The 20,277-nt window shown below is 46.4% G+C and overlaps 1 protein-coding gene across 1 annotated transcript in view; it reads left to right on the forward strand.

Annotated features, from left to right (window-relative positions):
- DICER1 (dicer 1, ribonuclease III) overlaps window positions 1–20,277 on the forward strand; it is a 222,538-nt gene that overhangs the window by 136,633 nt on the left and 65,628 nt on the right. Inside the window, exons 23-24 of the mRNA XM_063946538.1 lie at window positions 4,593–5,319; window positions 15,047–15,202. Coding sequence (XP_063802608.1) covers window positions 4,593–5,319; window positions 15,047–15,202 — 883 coding nt within the window. The remainder of the gene's footprint in view (window positions 1–4,592; window positions 5,320–15,046; window positions 15,203–20,277) is intronic.

A 20,277-nucleotide genomic window follows, 5' to 3' on the forward strand; every position in this document is an offset into this window, starting at 1 on the left:
GCGTTCCCTCTTGGATACAGGAGTGGTAGTGTCGGTACCTCTTTCCCAGAGAAGCAGAGGATACTACTCGACCCTGTTTCTAGTCACGAAACCAGATGGGTCTTTCCAGCCTATTCTCAACCTCAAATCACTGATCAAGTTTGTGAGAGTGTCCACATTCCGTATGGAAACACTGCGCTCAATTGTACTGGCCATGGAACCCGGAGACTGTATGGTATCCCTGGATATACAAGATGCTTATCTGCATATACCTATTGCCATATCTCATCCGCAATATCTGCGGTTTGCTATTGACAACTTTCATTATCCGTTCTAGGCTCTGACATTTGGACTGGCCATGGCCCCTCGGATCTTCACCAAGGTTATGGCTGCGATGACTGCTCATCTGCGTCGTCAGGGAATCAGGATCCTGCCGCATCTGGATGACTTGCTGATCCTAGCAAACTCTCAAGATGTCCTCCTCAGTCATCTGCAACTGACGGTACGCTTCCTAAAATCCCATGGGTGGCTCGTCAACTGGAAGAAGTCCTCGCTGGTCCCTGCTCGGAGCATGGTGCACCTGGGGGCACTGCTTGACACACACAGCCAAAGAATGTTTCTGTCTCAAGAGAAAGTCCTGAAACTTCAGGAAAAGATCAGATGCTTCCTCTCTCGCCCAAGAGTGTCGATACACTCGGTAATGCAAGTGCTAGGCCTTATGGTGTCGGCTTTCGACATGGTAGAGTACGCTCAATTTCATTCCCACCCTCTGCAGAGGTTAATCCTTTACAAGTGGGATGGCCTGCCTCATCGGATCAGGTCTCAAATGATCTCTTTGACTGCGGAGGTTCGTCTGTCACTGATCTGGTGGCTGCAGGACCAATAGTTGAGCAGGGGCCGTCCCTTCTGGATCCCCAACTTGGTCCTACTGACTACGGACGCCTGTCTGAGGGGTTGGGGTGCGGTGCTGCAGCAACACTCTCTCTCCAGGGTCGGTGGACCAAGGAGGAATCTCTCCTCCCGATAAACATTTGTGAATTGCAGGCCGTGTTCAATGCTTTGACTCTTGCCCTGCCTCTGATACAGAACAATACCTGTTCAAGCACAATCCGACAACGCCACCACAGTGGCATAAATAAACCATCAAGGAGGCCCTCGAAGCCGCATGGCAATGATGGAAGTGTCAAAAATCATTAGTTGGGCGGAAAGCCATCTGCCAGCAATATCGGCAGTGTTCATTCCGGGAGTCCTCAACTGGGAAGCGGATTTCCTCCGTCATCAGGACGTACACGCCGGAGAGTGGAGTCTTCATCAGGAAGTCTTTCAACTCTTAGTGGACAAGTGGTTTCTACCAGATGTAGACTTGATGGCGTCACGACACAATCACAAAGTTCTGGTCTTCGGATCAAGAACAAGGGATCCTCAAGCAGCGTTCGTGGACGCACTGGCAATTCCATGGAACTTTCGGCTGCCCTACGTGTTCCCTCCAGTGTCACTCCTGCCCAGGGTACTACAGTAGTTCAAGCAAGAAGGAGGAATACTACTTCTAGTCGCTCCAGCGTGGCCCAGACGGCATTGGTTCTCAGACCTACAGGGTCTATCGATAGAGCGTCCTCTTCTACTTCCTCAATGCCCAGTCCTCCTAGTTCAGGACCCTTGTGTCTACCTGGACCTGGCCAGACTGGCTTTGACGGCGTGGCTCTTGAAGTTACACTCGTGAGGGCCAAATGATTCTCTGAGGCGGTTATACAAACTATGCTAAAGGCCCGCAAACTGGCTTCTGCACGGATTTATTATAGGGTCTGGAACTCTTACTTCACCTGGTGTGCTGCTAAGAATTACGATGCTTCCAAGTTTAGTGCTTCCAGACTTCTGGCTTTTTTGCAGCAAGGCCTGGATTTAGGACTTCGTCTGGCCTCCCTCAAGGTTCACATATCTGCCTTGTCGGTGTGGTTTCAGAGAAAAATTGCGTCTATACCTGACGTTCATACATTCAGGGCATCCTGCGGATTCAGCCTCCCTGTGTCCCTCCTGTGGCTCCATTGGATTTTTCTGTTGTCCTGAATGCCCTGCAAGAGTCTCCATTTGAACCTCTTGAATCAGTGGACCTCAAATGGCTCGCAGCCAAGGTCCTGTTTCTGCTGGCTATTGCCTCTGCTAGACGGTTGTCAGACTTAGGAGCTTTGTCCTGTCATCCACCCTTTTTTTTTTTTTTTTTTCATCGTGACCTAGCAGTTCTTAGAACGCGCCCTGGTTATTTACCTAAGGTGGTGTCATCTTTTCACCTTAATCAAGAGATTGGTTTCCACAAACGTGGCTGGCCTGCGAATAAGCAAACCTTGGCCAGATGAATTAGAATGGTGATTGCACAAGCTAATGCGCAGGCTGGACTCCCATCTCCTGCTGCTATTAAAGCCCATTCTAATCTGTCTGTTGGACCCTCTTGGGTGGCCCGTTGTGGCGCTTCTGCAGAACAATTGTGCTAGGCGGCTACGTGGTCCTCAGTGAACACGTTTATTAGGCTCTATGCCTTTGATACTGCTGCTTTCCAGGATGCTTCCTTTGGACGCCGGGTTCTCATACCTGCTAAGGTGCGTCCCCTCCCTTGAGGAACTGCTTTATGACATCCCCGATATATTCCCTGTGGAACACACTGTACCCTGCTGTAGAAAAGGAGATTTGTGGTAAACTTACCATGGTTAAATCTTTCTGCAAGGTACACCCTGTGGAACCCAGTGCCCACCCTGACGCACTTAGCTTCTTTGGGTTTGTATGGCATTAGCTTGCTAGTACCTTTTCCTGTTGTGAGAATGTGGTTTTATGTGACTAACATCTGCCGTCTTTTACCTGCTACTGCATTGGACTGATTAACAAAACTGAGCTCACAGTGGCTGGAGGCGGGGTTATAGAGGAGGCCCCGCAATGCAGTCTGTGGCAGTCTAAAGCTTTAGCCTGTTGGTGCCTCTGGAGCAAGATCCATCTCTATACCCTGATGTATTCCCTGTGGGACCCAGTGTACCTTGCAGAAAGATTTAACCATGGTAATCTACCATAAATCTCCTTTTTATTATGCTGTGACTTCTTATAAAAATAAATAAAAAAAAAAGCCTATTATAAGGGAATCCCCCTGGCATTATTTCACATACTTGTCGCTTGTTGTATTCTTTTGAGTGACTTGAACCAATGCAGCAAATTCTCACACACACAACAGAGGAGTGAGGAGGACGGAACCAGATCAGAGAGGTGCTAAATCTGCCTAGCATCAGCTAGACTCCACAAACTCCTCCCCTAACAATCCTATAGGACAGGAGAAAACCACAGCTAATATTCTCAATCTTAAAGGGTAAACAACTCCAACACATTAAAGAGGCAATACACAGAGAAACACCTCATGGTTTAATCTTCTTCATGTTTTAAGTTAAAAACCTTTAGTCCTATTGAGATGTCTGAGTGTACTTTGTATGCTTTTAATATGTTTATCTATTCAATGTAATAGGACTAAAAAGCAGTAAAAAATGGTTTTAATGAAATATATAAAATCATATCAAAGCCTAATAAAACTTTTGATAATGTTAGAAACCAATAAAACATAGTTGATCATGGTTTCTAATTCATAGCAATGTTTCACTGTATTTAATATAATAAACAGGATTCAATTTTTAATGGGAAAAAAAGATCTGTTTTAACAAAAATCCCCAGAAACATTTAAAAACAAAACTGTTTTTTTTACGACCCTGGCCTGTGCTCTGGCTAGTTTGGCCATATCTTTAAAACAGCAATTATTGAAACAAAAACAGGCTGTGGTGTGATTGTATTATATTTTTGTTTGCCGTGTCTGCTGAGAGACATCGTAGCTCTCCATAGGCCTACTGGATGATGTTCTTGTCAACCAATCTTGGCTGTTTCAGTATTCATGCTTGTGTGAACCTAGTCCTTTATTTGCGTGGGTTTGTCACAGGTTTTACAGTGCATTTATAAACTGCTGCTTGAAAATATCTGTGGTTTCTGTTCTAATCTTTGCATGGCCTAAGACGGGGACCTTCGGCCCCTCAGCTGTTGTTGAACTACACATACTAGCATGCCTTGCTACAGTTTTGCTATTTGGCCATGCTAAAACTGTTGCAGGGCATGCTGGGATGTGTAGTTCAGCAACCGCTGGAGGGCTGAAGGTTTCCCATCCCTGGCCTAAAACATCAATAGTGCGTCAGGATTCCATTCTAAAGTGTCGTTTTGTGGCAGATTTGGCTTTGGTAAATTGGCAACTTGCAAAGCTGCCAGACAACAGAAACCCGCCACTTGGTAAACTTAGCATTGGGACTTCAAAATGTTTTTGCTTTGCAGAAGATTCTGGCAGTCTCACATTGCAGCATCTATTCACCTTAAACTAACTGGGGGCAGTATGCTAATGTGGGTTATACACACAGATTACTTGTGTGTCTGATATTTCTGCGCGAAACACGAATATATCAGGAAGAAAAAAACCTGAAAAAGTGATAACTGTAGATTTAGGTTTGTGTGAAAGTCATCTGAATCTTTACAGGGATGTTAATCTTCGTGATGTTCCCAAGTGGTGCTGCTTGTGTTTATATATTCAGTGGACTTTACATTTTCAGATACCCCAACTTGGATTTTGGGTGGAAAAGGTCGATTGACAGCAAAACCTTCATCTCGAGCCTCCACTCCCCAACGTCTGACCCAGGAAGTGATTGTCAGCTCTTTGTATCAGCAGTTCCTGATCGTGCTGCTAAAGTGTATTCCCCTGCAGAAATCCATGACCACATGTCTGTGAACTGCTCCACCCCCTCTCAGAAATCCCCCAGCAACTCCCAGGCGGCACGCGTGTTAGGTGATCACAAAGTGGCTAACGGTATCTCCTGCAATGGTCTTGCCAATGGAAATTATGATATTTGTCCTGAGAGTCCGCTGATTTGCTGCAGTCAGGAACTACCTGTTCAATCCTCTACCTCATTTCCCATTGAGAATATACCTATTGAGAACCAGCTCATGGCCATCAGTGAATGTACTGACGCTAATGTTACCGAACCTACCTCAGATGGGTGTCCCGGCTTGTCAGAAGGCAAACTTTCTCCAGAGGCTTCTGCTGGGAACGGTGGAAAGTGTGAAAACGGGACCTCCAACGGGTACTCCTCAAAAACTCTCGGGCCAAACCCTGGTCTTATTCTACAGGCTTTGACGCTATCCAACGCCAGCGATGGGTTTAATTTGGAGCGTCTTGAAATGCTTGGCGATTCTTTCCTGAAACATGCTATCACCACCTACCTGTTCTGCACTTACCCAGATGCACACGAAGGGCGTCTTTCCTATATGAGAAGCAAAAAGGTCAGTCATACTTCAGTATATACTTTTCAAGCCCATCAGTGAAGCTGATGGGGTGCCATAGTGTTCCAAATATCAGGATTATCACTGTTTTGTTAATTGTACAACAAAATATGTTAGCATAATGCGTTCTGCAGAGAGAATTTTAATTGGTTGCACAGTTATACAGTATACAGTTATAAAGTATTCACAGTGCATCACTTTTTCCACATTCTGTTATGTTACAACTTTATTCCAAAATGGAATAAATTCATTTTTGTCCTCAAAATTCTACACACAATATCCCATAATGACAAAATGAAAAAAAATTTTTGGGAGATTTTAGCAAATTTATTAAAAATAAAAAACTAAGAAATCACATGTACATAAGTATTCACAGCCTTTGCTCAATACTTTGTTGACGCACCTTTGTCAGCAATTACAGCCTCAAGTCTTTTTGAATATGATGCCACAAGCTTGGCACACCTATCTTTGGGCAGTTTCGCCCATTCCTCTTTGCAGCACCTATCAAACTCCATCAGGTTGGATGGGAAGCATTGTTGTACAGCCATTTTCAGATCTCTCCAGAGATGTTCAATCGGATTCAAGTCTAGGCTCTGGTTGGGCCACTCAAGGACATTCACAGAGTTGTCCTTAAGCCACTCCTTTGATATCTTGGCTGTGTGCTTGGGGTCGTTGTCCTGCTGAAAGATGAACCGTCATCCTAGTCTGAGGTCAAGAGCGCACTGGAGCAGGTTTTTATCCAGGATGTCTCTGTACATTGCTGCATTCATCTTTCCCTCTATCCTGTTTAGTCTCCCAGTTCCTGCCGCTGAAAAACATCTGCACAGCATGATGCTGCCACCACCATCCTTCACTGTAGGGACGGTATTGGCCTGATGATGAGCTGTGCCTGGCTTCCTCCAACATGACGCCTGGCATTTACGCCAAAGAGTTCAGTCTTTGGGGCTGATGTATTAAGCCTGGAGAAGGCATAAAGAAGTGACAAAGCGGTGATAATGCACCAGCAAATCAGCTTCTATCTGTTAATTTACATATTGGAGCTGATTGGCTGGTGCGTCATCACCTTGCACTTATCACTGCTTTATCACTTCTTTATGCCTTCTCCAGTCTTAATACATCTGCCCCTTTGTCTCATCAGACCAGAGGATTTTGTTTCTCATCGCTTGAGAGTCCTTCAGATGGGCTGCAATGTGCTTTTTACTAAGGAGTGTCTTCTGTCTGGCCACTCTACCATACAGGCCTGATTGGTGGATTGCTGCAGAGATGGTTGTCGTCCTGGAAGGTTCTTCTCTCTCCACAGAGGAATGCTGTAGCTCTGACAGTGACCATCTGGTTCTTGGTCACCTCCCTGACAAGGGCCCTTCTCCCCCGATTGCTCGGTTTAGATGGCCGGCCAGCTCTAGTAAGAGTCCTGGTGGTTCCGAACTTCTTCCAATTATGGATGATGGAGGCCACTGTGCTCATTGGGACCTTCAAAGCAGCAGATAATTTTGAGTACCCTTCCCCAAATTTGTGCCTCAAGACAATCCTGTCTTGGAGGTCTACAGACAATTCCTTCATGCTTGGTTTGTGCTCAGGCATGCACTGTCAAGTGTGGGACCTTACATAGACGGGTGGTCTTCTGTATGCCGGCCGTCGGGCTCCCGGCGCTCAGTATACCGGCGCCGGGAGCCCGACAGCCGGCATACCGACAGCCGGCATACCGACACTTATTTTCCCTCGTGGGGGTCCACGACCCCCATAGAGGGAGAATAAAATAGTGTGGCGCGCGTAGCGCGCCACCGTGCCCGTAGCGTGGCGAGCGCAGCGAGCCCGCAAGGGGCTCATTTGCGCTCGCCACACTGTCGGTAAGCCGGCGGTCGGGCTCCCGGCGCCGGTATGCTGGTCGCCGGGAGCCCGACCGCCGGCCAGCCGTAGTGAACCCTACATAGACAGGTGTGTGCCTTTCCAAATCATGTCAATCAAATTTACCATTTGTAGAAACAGCTCAAGGATGATTAGTGGAAACAGGATGCATCGGAGCTAAATGTTGAGCTTCATGGCAAAGGCTGTGAATACTTTAGTTTTTTCTATTTAATAAATTTACAAAAATCTCAAACTTTTTTCACGTTGTCATTATGGGGTATTGTGTGTAGAATTTTGAGGGAAAAATGAATTTATTTCATTTTGGAATAAGGATGTAACCTAACAAAATGTGGAAAAAGTGAAGCGCTGTGAATTCTTTACGGATGCACTGTATGTTATGGTGCAAGCTGACATTATGAACTAGTATAGAACCTGAATGAACAGGCCGTAAAGATGTTTATTGTACAGTAAGTTCAGCACCATACATCAGGTGCCTGTTTGTAACTGTTTTGTCTCATCTGTGTAGTACTACCTGCCCTGGTCTTACTTCTGACTTTTGACTTTCGTATTTATAAAAGTCTCCTGTTCTCAGATTTTTTCAGTATAATTTGTTGGCAAATGTCTGATCTTTAAGTGTCCCTCTTGAGCCTCCTGAAATGTTCAGAGTTGTAGATCATCCATAACATTAACTCTTAAGACACATTTTCTGCTGGCACTAAATGATTTCTTGGCAACATTTGGTTAAAGTAGACTTACCATACTGTCGGGGGTATTCAATTAGTGCCGTTTTTTTGGCCAGTTGAAAAAACTGCACTTTTCACCCGTTTTTAGGTCTATTTAACATTAGACCTATTCAATGCCTATGCCGTTTTATCGACTTGTCGAAAAATCTGGCACTGAAGAAAGCCACTTGTAGCGGCGAATTCACTGCCAGTACACGTGTTTTGGCGAATTCGCAGGTGTTTTCGCCTGGTTTTGGCACAATTTAGCACATGCCAATTTGACAAAAAAAAAGGTGAAACGGCATGGGCGAAAATGGATTAAAATCCAGGTAAAAATACCCGCAATTGAATACCCTATGTTGAATTAGTGACGTTTCTCTGTCATCCACTAAGAGACACTGGAACACCAAACAGCTGTGGTGTGTAGATTGGAGACCGGAGGTGGCACAATATATGTAAATCAATTGCAGTGCACAGCTGGCTCCTCCCCTTTCACTCCCCCTTCCCTCCAGTTTGAAAAATTGTGCTAAGGAGGTAGAGGCACATCAGGGAGCTCTGGCTCCTGTGAAGAATTTTTTTAATTTTAATTTATTTGCTTGCAGTGACCTAAGCCCACCCATCTAAGGGAGGGACCATTGTTTTATAATATAGTCTTCTGAGTACTGATGACCAAGATCCTGTTAAAAGAGATCCGCTGATCACCGTGTGAGAATCCATAGTGAGTAATACTAAGGGCTTTCCCCGTCCTTCCCCCTGCAACGACAGGGACGTCCTGAGTGTGAGCGCATTGTGAACGACAAAGCTTATTGCCGGGTGTCAGTACAGCGTCTCCGGTCAGATGGTAACCGCCGGAGACACGGAGATTCCAGTCAGCGGCAGCGATTGAGCGCGGTATTCCGGGGGGGGGGGGGGGGGACAGAGCACTAGGGATGCCGCGGTAGTGGGGGGCTGAACAGATAGGATTATAGCGGTATGGTGGCCGGAGGGAGCCCCGATAGTACTGTAGGAGGCGCGTCCCTCAGGCTTTAATCACAAAGAGGTGACTGAAATTTGAATCAGTGCCCATTTTAGATTGTTTTAGGCGCACTTGGCAGCGGGCGCGACTTGAAGGGGGTTGGAGCAGGGCATAATATCTCACTGATTCTCATTTATATGTATGTTTATATTATTTCTCAAAGGACACTGCTGACAGGTCCTGCGAAGGAGAGCATCAGAAAAGGAGCCACAAGGGAGGCAAACAAACCTGAATCATCCTACAATAACAGTAGTGGTGTGGGGCTTGTAAACCAAGGGCTGGTACAAAAATCAGTATACATAAAAATACAAAAATATTTTTAACTGTTAATTGAGAGAACCAGCTGTGCACTCCCCAGTTTTTTCATTGCTCCTTTAGCCCTACAGTCTGTCTCTTTCTAATTCAATAGAGTGACGGGACTGCTGGTTGTGGTGTGCGTGTACTGAAAACATGGCTTCTAAAGCACCATCCAAACCCTCAAAAATTTACTATGTATGTTCAAAATGTGAAGAAAAAAAAAAGAGCACAAGTGTTGGCAGCTCTGGGCTGTGCGACACGTTTATGACTAGACGCACAGGCCGGGAGTAGTGGTCCATCTGGTTCGTGGGAAAATGCCTTAGCTCAGTGGTTCTCAAACTCGGTCCTCAGGACCCCACACAGTGCATGTTTTGCAGGTAACCCAGCAGGTGCACAGGTGTATTAATTACTTGCTGACACATTTTAAAAGGTCCACAGGTGGAGCAAATTATTTCACATGTGATGATTCTGTGAGGAGACCTGCAAAACATGCACTGTGTGGGGTCCTGAGGACCGAGTTTGAGAACCTGTGCCTTAGCTGATTTATCCAGAGAAATGATGGAGTCTCGCAAGCAACATTTGGAATGGGCTGCGGGTTTTTTCCAAACCATGGAATTCATGATTAGACTTACACCTCCCACACAGGTAGAAAAACCTGTCCGAAAGTCAGTTAAGAGACCCTTTCATGTTCTGCAAGATGAGTCAGAGGAAGAAGAGGGTCTCTTGGTAGATGACGAAGACAGGGAGTCAGGGGAGGAGGTATATGATATTTCCCCTACAGAAGAAGATTCAGAAGTTAAGGGGTTAGAATCCCTTATTGAAGCAGTGAAGCAGGTCCTTAACTTCAAAGAGGATGAATTTAAGGAACCTGAAGCTTTTGATCTGTTTGAGTATTCCCCATACCTAAGACGCTGCGAGAACAGATGGGTGAAGCCTGGAAACAACAAGATAAATGTTTCCAATTGTCAAAGAAATTTACCGTTAACTATCCCCTACCTAAAGGGGTTATGACAAAATGGGAGATACCACCTAATGTGGATGCATCTTTAGCTAGATTGTCAAGAAACACGATCTTACCTATACAAATGTTACTACATTAAAAGATGCTGCGGACTGAAAGTTGGACATGGCACTTAAATCCATCTTTGTGGCAGCTGGAGCATCACACAGACCAACGCTGGTAAGTGCCTGGATCAGTAAGGCCGTGGGGGCTTGGGCTGGTCAGATAGTCAATGCAGTGACAGAAGAGGGTAACCAGGAGGAGATTTCTCGCTTAGCGGAGCATATCCATGAATTGGCCTCTTATCTTTGCCAAGCCGCAAAAGAAGCTACGAGAATAGCATCTCATATTTAAGCTTCAGCAGTATCGGCAAGACGTATTTTATGGCTCGGAGAGGCATAAAATAAAAGTGGATTCGGACTCTAAGAAGGCCGTAGAGGCCATTCCCTCTGTAGGGAATACTTTGTTTGGTCCAGAATTAGACAAATGGATCTCAAAGGCCACGGCTGGAAAATAATCTTTCTTGCCTACTTTATACCCTAGAACTACACAGACGGTCAGACAAAGTTATTCAGGACCGACCTTCACTTCATTCAGAACTCAATCCTTTCGTGCCAGAGGTAGAGGCTTTTGGAGGACAATATCCCCAGTCAGCAAACAGAAAACAGGACTCTAAGCCCACGGAAAAATCCGTGGCGTGACGGTCTCCCAGCTTATCTTGGATCTCCCAGGGTGGGCTCCCAGTTGACAGGGTTTCGGGAAGCCTGGGCTGAAACCACTCTAGAGATCTGGGTCAACAATATTGTATCCCAGGGTTACAGAATAGAGTTTCTCATACGTCCTCACAGTCAATACTTTACAACGGGTCTACCTCAGTGCTCCAAAAGTCAAGGGCATTGAAATTAGCTATCCAAAGGTTGATCCTGTCAGAGGTCATAGTCCCAGTACCGGTACCACAAAGAGGAACGGGTTTTTATTCAAATCTCTTTGTGGTACCCAATCCAGATGGGTCGGTCAAACCCATTCTAAACCTGAAGGTGTTAAACCAATTTCTTAAATTTTTCAGTTTCATGATGAAATCGATACAGTCAGTCATAGCAGGGTTGGAACAAGAGGAATTCATGGTATCTATGGACATAAAGGACGCGTACCTCCATGTTCCAATTTGGACGCCACATCAAGCGTATCTGAGGTTTGTTGTGGAGAAGGACCACTATCCATTCAGAGCGCTACCGTTCGGTCTGTCCTCTGCTCCAAGGAGCTTCACAAAGATCATGGCGGTCATGGCAGCAAAATTACGATCTATGGGGGTAACGATAATACCGTACCTGGACAATCTTTTGATCAAGGCCCCGTCTCCAGAGATTTTGATCAGGGGTGCAAGATTGACTGACTCATCATGTCCTAACTTGACACAGCTGGATGGCCAACTTCAAGAAATCCAACTTGCTTCCATCCCAAAGAATTCAGTTCTTGGGTCTGGTTCTGGACACGACTCAACTAATGGTCTTTCTACCAGAGGACAAGATTCAAGACATCGGCCACATGGTTCAACAGGTCTTGCAAAATCAGATGGTGTCTCTACACCTTTGCATACAGCTTCTGGGGAAGATGGTAGCATCTTTTGAAGCGATTCAGTACGGCAGATTTCACTCAAGAACGTTTCAGATGGACCTGATGTCACAGGGGGCAGGCATGCATTCATTTCTTCACAGGAAGATTCGCCTGTGGTCTCAAACCAGAATTTCATTGATTTTGGTGGTCGATCCACAGAAACCTAGCATTGGGTAAGCGTTTCGGAATTTGGAATTGGATAATTTTGACGACGGATGCAAGTTTCAGAGGTTGGGGCGCAGTAGTGGACAAACACCAGTTTCAGGGGAGATTTTCCCAGTATGAGAGCAGTCTCCCAATAAATGTGCTGGAACTTCAAGCTATCTACAATGCGCTCCTTCAAGTGTAGAGTCTAGTACGAAATCAGCACGTGAGGATACAATCCGACAATGTCACAGCGGCGGCTTATATAAACTGTCAGGGAGTAACGTAGAGTCGGATGGCCTTAACGGAAGCTACAAAGATTCTGTATTGGTCGGAAATGCGTGACATAATTCTGTTGGCAGTCTTCATTCCCGGACTAGACAACTGGGAGGCGTATTATCTCAGCCGCCAAGACATGCACCCAGGAGAGTGGAGTCTACACCCCCAAGTCTTCAACGCAGTAGTAAGAAGGTGGTTGTTACCAAACGTGGATCTAATGGCATCCCGACACAAACGTCGACTTCCAAGATATGCGACCAGGACATGAGAGCCAGCAGCAGAGGCAGTGCATGCACTGTCGATTCACTGGCCTTACGATCTGGTATACATATTTCCACTATTTTCTCTCCTACCACGAGTATAAAAGAAGGTAAAACAGGAAAGAGCGTGGGTAATCCTGATAGCACTGGACTGGCCTTGCAGAAGTTGGTACTTGGATCTGAGTAGTCTCCTAGCGGAGGAGCCTTGGAGGTTGCAGCAGCGGGAAGATCTGTTGTCACAGGGTCCATTCCTGCACCCAGATCTGAACCGCCTTCATTTAACGGCGTGGCTCTTGAGGCCAAGATACTACGGGAAAAGGACATTCCCAGTTCCGCTATCCCTATAATGTTAGCAGCAATAAAGCCGGTTACTGCGGCTCACTGTCATAGAATTTGGAATAGATGCATCGATTGGTGCCAGCCTAGGAGTTGGAACCCCAGACAGTTTTGTCTTAACAAATTGTTGTGTTTTCTTCAAGCTGGTTTGGAAGGAGCTTTGAGGTTGGGATCTTTAGAGGTTCAGGTCTCGGGCCCTTTCAATTTTTTTTCTATAATGTCTGGCTTCCATACAGGAAGTACAGACATTTTTGCAGGGAGTGTTGAGACTACATCCACACTTTCGTCCCCCACAGCTCCGAGGGATTTAAACCTGGTTTTAGAATTTTTAAGGTCTGACCCTTTCGAACCTTTGAAAAGAGCAGACCTTAAATGTGTCCTGGAAGACTGTTTTGTTGCTTGAATTGTCTTGCAAAAGTCCTTTTTTGGTTTTCCACGAGGATAGGGCAGAACTTCGTACTAAGGCGGAGTTTCTACCCAAGGTGGTTTCGAGTTTTCACATCAACCAACCTATTGTGGTCCCGTCTTTTCAGATGTCGGATGGTGTCAATTCGCTGGATGTAGTCAGGGCACTAAGAGTTTATGTACGGGCAACTAGTTCCCTCAGACGGTCAGATGTTTTTGTTTGTATTGTATAATGGGCCAAAAAGTGGTTGGCCGGCTACAAAACAAACTGTCAAGATGGACGAGACTCACAATTAGACAGGCTTATGTCTCTAGTGGTAAGAGTATGTCTCTAGTGGTAAGAGTGTTCCGTTTCGTGTGGGTGTTCATACCACCAGGTCGGTAGGAGCCTCTTGGGCGGCTGCCAGAGGAGCCTCTACGGGACAACTTTGTAGATCTGCAACGTGGTCTTCTGCTCACACGTTCGCTCATTTTTACAAGTTTGACACGTTTGTGGCTAAAGATTCTACTTTTGGCCGGTTGGTTCTCCAGGCCTCAGACAGCACTCCCGCCGGTGGGAGTATCTTTGGGACGTCCCCAGCTGTTTAGTATTCCAGTGTCCTCTAGTGGATGACAGAGAAGAGAGGATTTTGGTACTTACCAATAAATCTACTTCTCTGAATCCACTCGGGGACACTAGAAGCCCACCTCGGTGCTGCCTGCCTGTATGTTCTTGTTAATTTGCTTTAATCTGGTTTTCTGTTTAAGATTACAGTTTGATAGTTTTCGAAATTAACGTTCTACGCCATGGCGTGTATGGTTCCTCCTGAATGTTTATTTCATGTTTCCTCTTCTCTCCGTACAATTTTCCAAACTGGAGGGAGGGGGCAGTGAAAGCTGTCCTGGGTTAAAGGAATAGTATGGTAAACCTAGGTTAAAGCAGCCTCTGCTCAGACATTTGTGTCTTTCTACCGTTTTATTTTTGCGCTGGGTAAATATGTAATAATGAAAACACTGTTTATTGATCTCCTTTGTCAATCACCGTGACAGTATCGTCCAGAAGCACATACGCTGTACCACTTAGTATAAACGGTATGTGTACTCCAGGAAGAGGTCTGCACAAAACGGAGCCCTTGCACTGGCCGATCTTGGGGGGTAATTCAGACTGGAGCGATCGCAGTCTGAATTACTTTGTGGAATGCGCTTGCGCACCCCGGGAGCCCAGTGAGATGCTAAAATTATCTCTGGGCTGCGATCGCCTCTGCCTGATTGACAGGCAGAGGCTGGAGGGCGCTTTCCAACAGCGTTAGAACGCCGTTGGAGTGGCGCGGTCTGGACAATGCAGGCAGGGTGTGGGCCGCAGCCACTGCGTGATTTTACATGCAGCTGCTGCGAACGCGGGACGTGGCGGGTAGCTCCCTGCCAGCGTGCAGTAGCTGATGTTTCCACCTATGTACATGAGCGGCGGATGCGAGATGCTGGCAATGGATTTCTCAGCGCACAAGACAGTGGCTGAGTCATTGGCCTATATTCGCAAGTACCCTGTGATTGAAATTACAGCTGCATATGCAACGGCCTGCACCTCTGAATCACGGTACTGCACCTCTGAATCACGGTACTGCACCTCTGAATCACGGTACTGCACCTCTGAATCACGGTACTGCACCTCTGAATCACGGTACTGCACCTCTGAATCAGGCTCTAGATGTTTATGGATTATCACTTTTATATCTAGAACTGACCTATAGTACAGATGAGTATAGCAATGTGTAAAGTCCATTTCTGTGATCCCCTCCTTTGGGACTGACCACTGCTTCTATTTCCCCGCCAGGTCAGTAACTGTAACCTGTACCGTCTCGGGAAGAAGAAAGGCTCGCCGAGCTGCATGGTCGTGTCCATATTCGATCCACCCGTAAACTGGCTTCCTCCTGGATACATTGTAAACCAAGATAAAAGCACCTCAGAAAAGTGGGAAAGTAATGAAACTGTGAGTTAGAATTGAAATTTGGTATCAATCACAAAAAGCAGGCTCTGTAAAATGAAATATAACACATATGTATCACACTCCAGAGACCACAGCACAGTTTATACAGAGCATGTTCTCCCAGCAATTGCCCATTTTAATTACCTTTTTTACTATAGAGAAATGTAAAACCTGTTTGAAAAGTCGAGTCCTATATTCCCTGTATCCATTTATGATTTCATTTCTGAGAGTCTCACTAGTGAGATTCAGCATAAGGACTGTGCCTAGGAAGAGGCATATATGTACTCATTTCTGCCATATTACTGTATTTGCTCAAATGGAGCGCTATGTAGAGAGTGATTTTTATATATAAAAATACAAATTGCATACAAAATAATTTTGGGGTGCATTTGGAAATGAGGATGTGAAACAGAAATGTTAGTGATAAAATCCTACATTTTTAAGAATGGGGGGGGGGGTGGTAAATGTAGCATATCTAGGGGTATATGCAATTAGCGGCGAATCGCGGCAATTTTTCGCCCGTTTTTCAATTCGACACAATTCGACAGTCTAATTTCGGCAAGTGGGTGCCGAAATTGACCATATTCAATAAAAAACGGATTCGACAGTCCCGCTGACGAAAAACGGCCGATTTGACGGATTTTGTTCCGATTTTTTAAAAACGGGAAAAAACACGGAAAAAAATGGCGTGGGGTCCCCCCTCCAAAGCATAACCAGCCTCGGGCTATTCGAGCTGGTCCTGGTTCTAAAAATCCGGGGGGAAAATGGACAGGGGATCCCCCGTATTTTTAAAACCAGCACCGGGCTCTGCGCCTGGTGCTGGTGCAAAAAATACGGGGGACAAAAAGAGTAGGGGTCCCCCGTATTTTTTACACTGACATCGGGCTCCACTAGCTGGACAGATAATGCCACAGCCGGGGGTCACTTTTATACAGCGCCCTGCGGCCGTGGCATTAAATATCCAACTAGTCACCCCTGGCCGGGGTACCCTGGGGGAGTGGGGACCCCTTCAATCAAGGGTTCCCCCCTCCCCCAGCCACCCAAGGGCCAGGGGTGAAGCCCGAGGCTGTCTCCCCCCCCCCCCCCCAATCCAAGGGCTGCGGATGGGGGGCTGATAGCCTTGAGAAAATGACAAGAATATTGTTTTTTCCTATAGTACTACAAGTCCCAGCAAGCCTCCCCCGCAAGCTGGTACTTGGAGAACCACAAGTACCAGCATGCGGGAGAAAAACGGGCCCGCTGGTACCTGTAGTACTACTGGAAAAAAAATACCCAAATAAAAACAGGACACACACCTTGAGAGTAAAACTTTATTGCACACCTGCCGACACACACATACTTACACGTACTTATGTTGACCCGCCGACTGCCACGTCTCCTGATCCGACGATCCGGGGTACCTGTGAATAAAATTATACTCACCTCAATCCAGTGTCCAGATATAAATCCTCGTACTTGGCAAAACAAATAAACGAACACCCGGACCAGCGGACTGAAAGGGGTCCCATGTTTACACATGGAACCCCTTCCCCCGAATGCAGAGACCCCCCCCCCCCCCCCGTGACTGCTGTCACAGAAAGGTCTCTTAAGCCAATCAGCGAGCGCAACGTCCTGGCACTCTGCTGATTGGCTGCACGTCTGAGCTGTCAGACAGCGCATCGCAAAGCCTCTCCATTATACTCAATGGTGGGAACTTTGCGTCAGCAGTGAGGTCACCCCACCGCTGACTGCAAAGTTCCCACCATTGAAAGTAATGGAGAGGCTTTGCGATGCGCTGTCTGAGGTCACACGCGCATACAGCCAATCAGGTGAGTGCAACGAAGTAGCGCTTCCTGATTGGCTGAAGGGACCTCTGTGACAGGAGTCAAGTGGGGTCCCGGCATTCGGGGAAAGGGGTCCCATGTGAAAACATGGGACACCTTTCAGTCCGCTGGTCCAGGTGTTCGTTTATATGTTTTGCCAAGTATGAGGATTTATATCTGGACACTGGATTGAAGTGAGTATAATTTTATTCACAGGTTCCCCGGATCGTCGGATCAGGAGACGTGGCAGTCGGCGGGTCAACATAGGTAAGTATGTGTGTGTCGGCAGGTGTGCAATAAAGTTTTACTCTCAAGGTGTGTGTCTCCTGTTTTTATTTGGGTATTTTTTTTCCAGTAGTACTACAGGTACCAGCGGGCCCGTTTTTCTCCCGCATGCTGGTACTTGTGGTTCTCCAAGTACCAGCTTGCGGGGGAGGCTTGCTGGGACTTGTAGTACTACAGGAAAAACCAATATTCTTGTCATTTTCTCAAGGCTATCAGCCCCCCATCCGCAGCCCTTGGATGGGGGGGGGGGGACAGCCTCGGGCTTCACCCCTGGCCCTTGGGTGGCTGGGGACCCCTTGATTGAAGGGGTCCCCACTCCCCCAGGGTACCCCGGCCAGGGGTGACTAGTTGAATATTTAATGCCACGGCCGCAGGGCGCTGTATAAAAGTGACCCCCGGCTGTGGCATTATCTGTCCAGCTAGTGGAGCCCGATGCTGGTGTAAAAAATACGGGGGACCCCTACTCTTTTTGTCCCCCGTATTTTTTGCACCAGGCGCAGAGCCCGGTGCTGGTTTTAAAAATACGGGGGATCCCCTGTCCATTTTCCCCCCGGATTTTTAGAACCAGGACCGGCTCGAAGAGCCCGAGGCTGGTTATGCTTTGGAGGGGGGACCCCACGCCATTTTTTTTCGGGATTTTACCATTCCATTTAAAAAAAAATAATAATATTTTTAAAAATATATAAATAATACTTGTGCCTCCCAAAAAGACAAACCCAAAAAGACAAACCAAGTACCTAATCCCTTCTAATATAAATAGATATGCTATTACCAATAAAAAAACACCAAAAAAAACATGTTTTAAAATTTTTTTATTAGATTCCCCCACCAAAGTGTGGCGGATTGAAAATGACGAATTTACTGTCTAAAAGCACTGTTGTCGAATTTCCAAACTTCAATTGAATATACTGTTGTCGAATTGCCGCATTTGTACCATTGCAGAAAAGTCGAATTTGACAAATGTCGAATTTCAAAAACTCGAATTTTGAAAGTCCGTTTTTTTGACGGAAAGTACTGAATTGCATTGTCGAATTTTTTTTTTTTTTTGGCGAAAAAGTCCAGTTTTTCGACAATTTCGGGAATTCGACCGCAATTGCATATACCCCCTAGACTTTAGTAAGGCTTCTGACACTATCACATCACACACTGTTAAATAAACTGGAAAGCTTCGGATTGGATACTAAGATGGTTGAGTGGATAAGATCTTGGCAGCAAGATAGAAAATAGAGTTGTAGTAAATAGAGTGCTTTCACAGAAGAGAAGGTTACCACGGGGGTACCCCAGGGATCTGTGCGTGGGCCAATGCTTTTTAATAGCTTTGTTGGTGACCTTGCAAATGGCATTAAAGGGAAAGTGTGCCTTTTTGCAGATGATACAATGATATGCAACAGATTAGACGCACCAGGAGGGGTAAAACAAATGATTGAGGATCTAGGTAGACTAGAGGAATGGTCAAGAGAGTGGTAACAAATCCCAAATCTTCCCTTAGTCCTTTAATGCAAAAACTCTCAGATTTTGTTAGTTTCTGGATTAAATTAATTTTGATAAATCAGAGTTGCTATATATCTTAAACCGTCTTATAGGAAACTAGCCTGGGCACGTGATTTGCTTATCCGGCGGGAGTCTAAGTTTATAACTTATTTAGGGGTACATTATCGGGAGGATTTAAGCTTTTTATACAGTCTTAATGTCAAGGTCGCTATAAAAGCATGTGCCAGGGACTCAGTGGGTTGGAGGTATCTCCCTTTCTCTGACGTCCTAGTGGATGCTTGGAACTCCGAAAGGACCATGGGGAATAGCGGCTCCGCAGGAGACTGGGCACAAAAGTAAAAGCTTTAGGACTAGCTGGTGTGCACTGGCTCCTCCCCCTATGACCCTCCTCCAAGCCTCAGTTAGATTTTTGTGCCCGAACGAGAAGGGTGCAATCTAGGTGGCTCTCCTGAGCTGCTTAGAGTAAAAGTTTAAATTAGGTTTTTTATTTTCAGTGAGTCCTGCTGGCAACAGGCTCACTGCATCGAGGGACTAAGGGGAGAAGAAGCGAACTCACCTGCGTGCAGAGTGGATTGGGCTTCTTAGGCTACTGGACATTAGCTCCACAGGGACGATCACAGGCCCAGCCATGGATGGGTCCCAGAGCCGCGCCGCCGTCCCCCTTACAGAGCCAGAAGAGCAGAAGAGGTCCGGAAAATCGGCGGCAGAAGACGTCCTGTCTTCAATAAGGTAGCGCACAGCACCGCAGCTGTGCGCCATTGCTCTCAGCACACTTCACACTCCGTGCACTGAGGGTGCAGGGCGCTGGGGGGGCGCCCTGAGACGCAATAAAAATACCTTAGATGGCAAAAAATACATCACATATAGCTCCTGGGCTATATGGATGCATTTAACCCCTGCCAGAATACATAGAAAAACGGGAGATAGGCTCCGCCCCCTTATCGGCGGCCTTATCTCCTCAGCACACTGGCGCCATTTTCCCTCACAGCTCCGTTGGAGGGAAGCTCCCTGGCTCTCCCCTGCAGTCACTACACTACAGAAAGGGTTAAAAAAGAGAGGGGGGGCACTGATTACGCGCAGTATTAAAGATACAGTAGCTATAAGGGGAAAAACACTTATATAAGGTTATCCCTGTATATATATAGCGCTCTGGTGTGTGCTGGCAAACTCTCCCTCTGTCTCCCCAAAGGGCTAGTGGGGTCCTGTCCTCTATCAGAGCATTCCCTGTGTGTGTGCTGTATGTCGGTACGTTTGTGTCGACATGTATGAGGAGAAAAATGATGTGGAGACGCAGCAGATTGCCTGTAATAGTGATGTCACCCCCTAGGGGGTCGACACCTGAGTGGATGAACTGTTGGAATTAATTACGTGACAGTGTCAGCTCTGTATAAAAGACAGTGGTTGACATGAGACAGCCGGCTACTCAGCTTGTGCCTGTCCAGACGTCTCATAGGCCGTCAGGGGCTCTAAAGCGCCCGTTACCTCAGATGGCAGATATAG

The sequence above is a fragment of the Pseudophryne corroboree genome, chromosome 12 (genome assembly GCF_028390025.1).
Source record: "Pseudophryne corroboree isolate aPseCor3 chromosome 12, aPseCor3.hap2, whole genome shotgun sequence".
NCBI lineage: Eukaryota > Metazoa > Chordata > Amphibia > Anura > Myobatrachidae > Pseudophryne > Pseudophryne corroboree.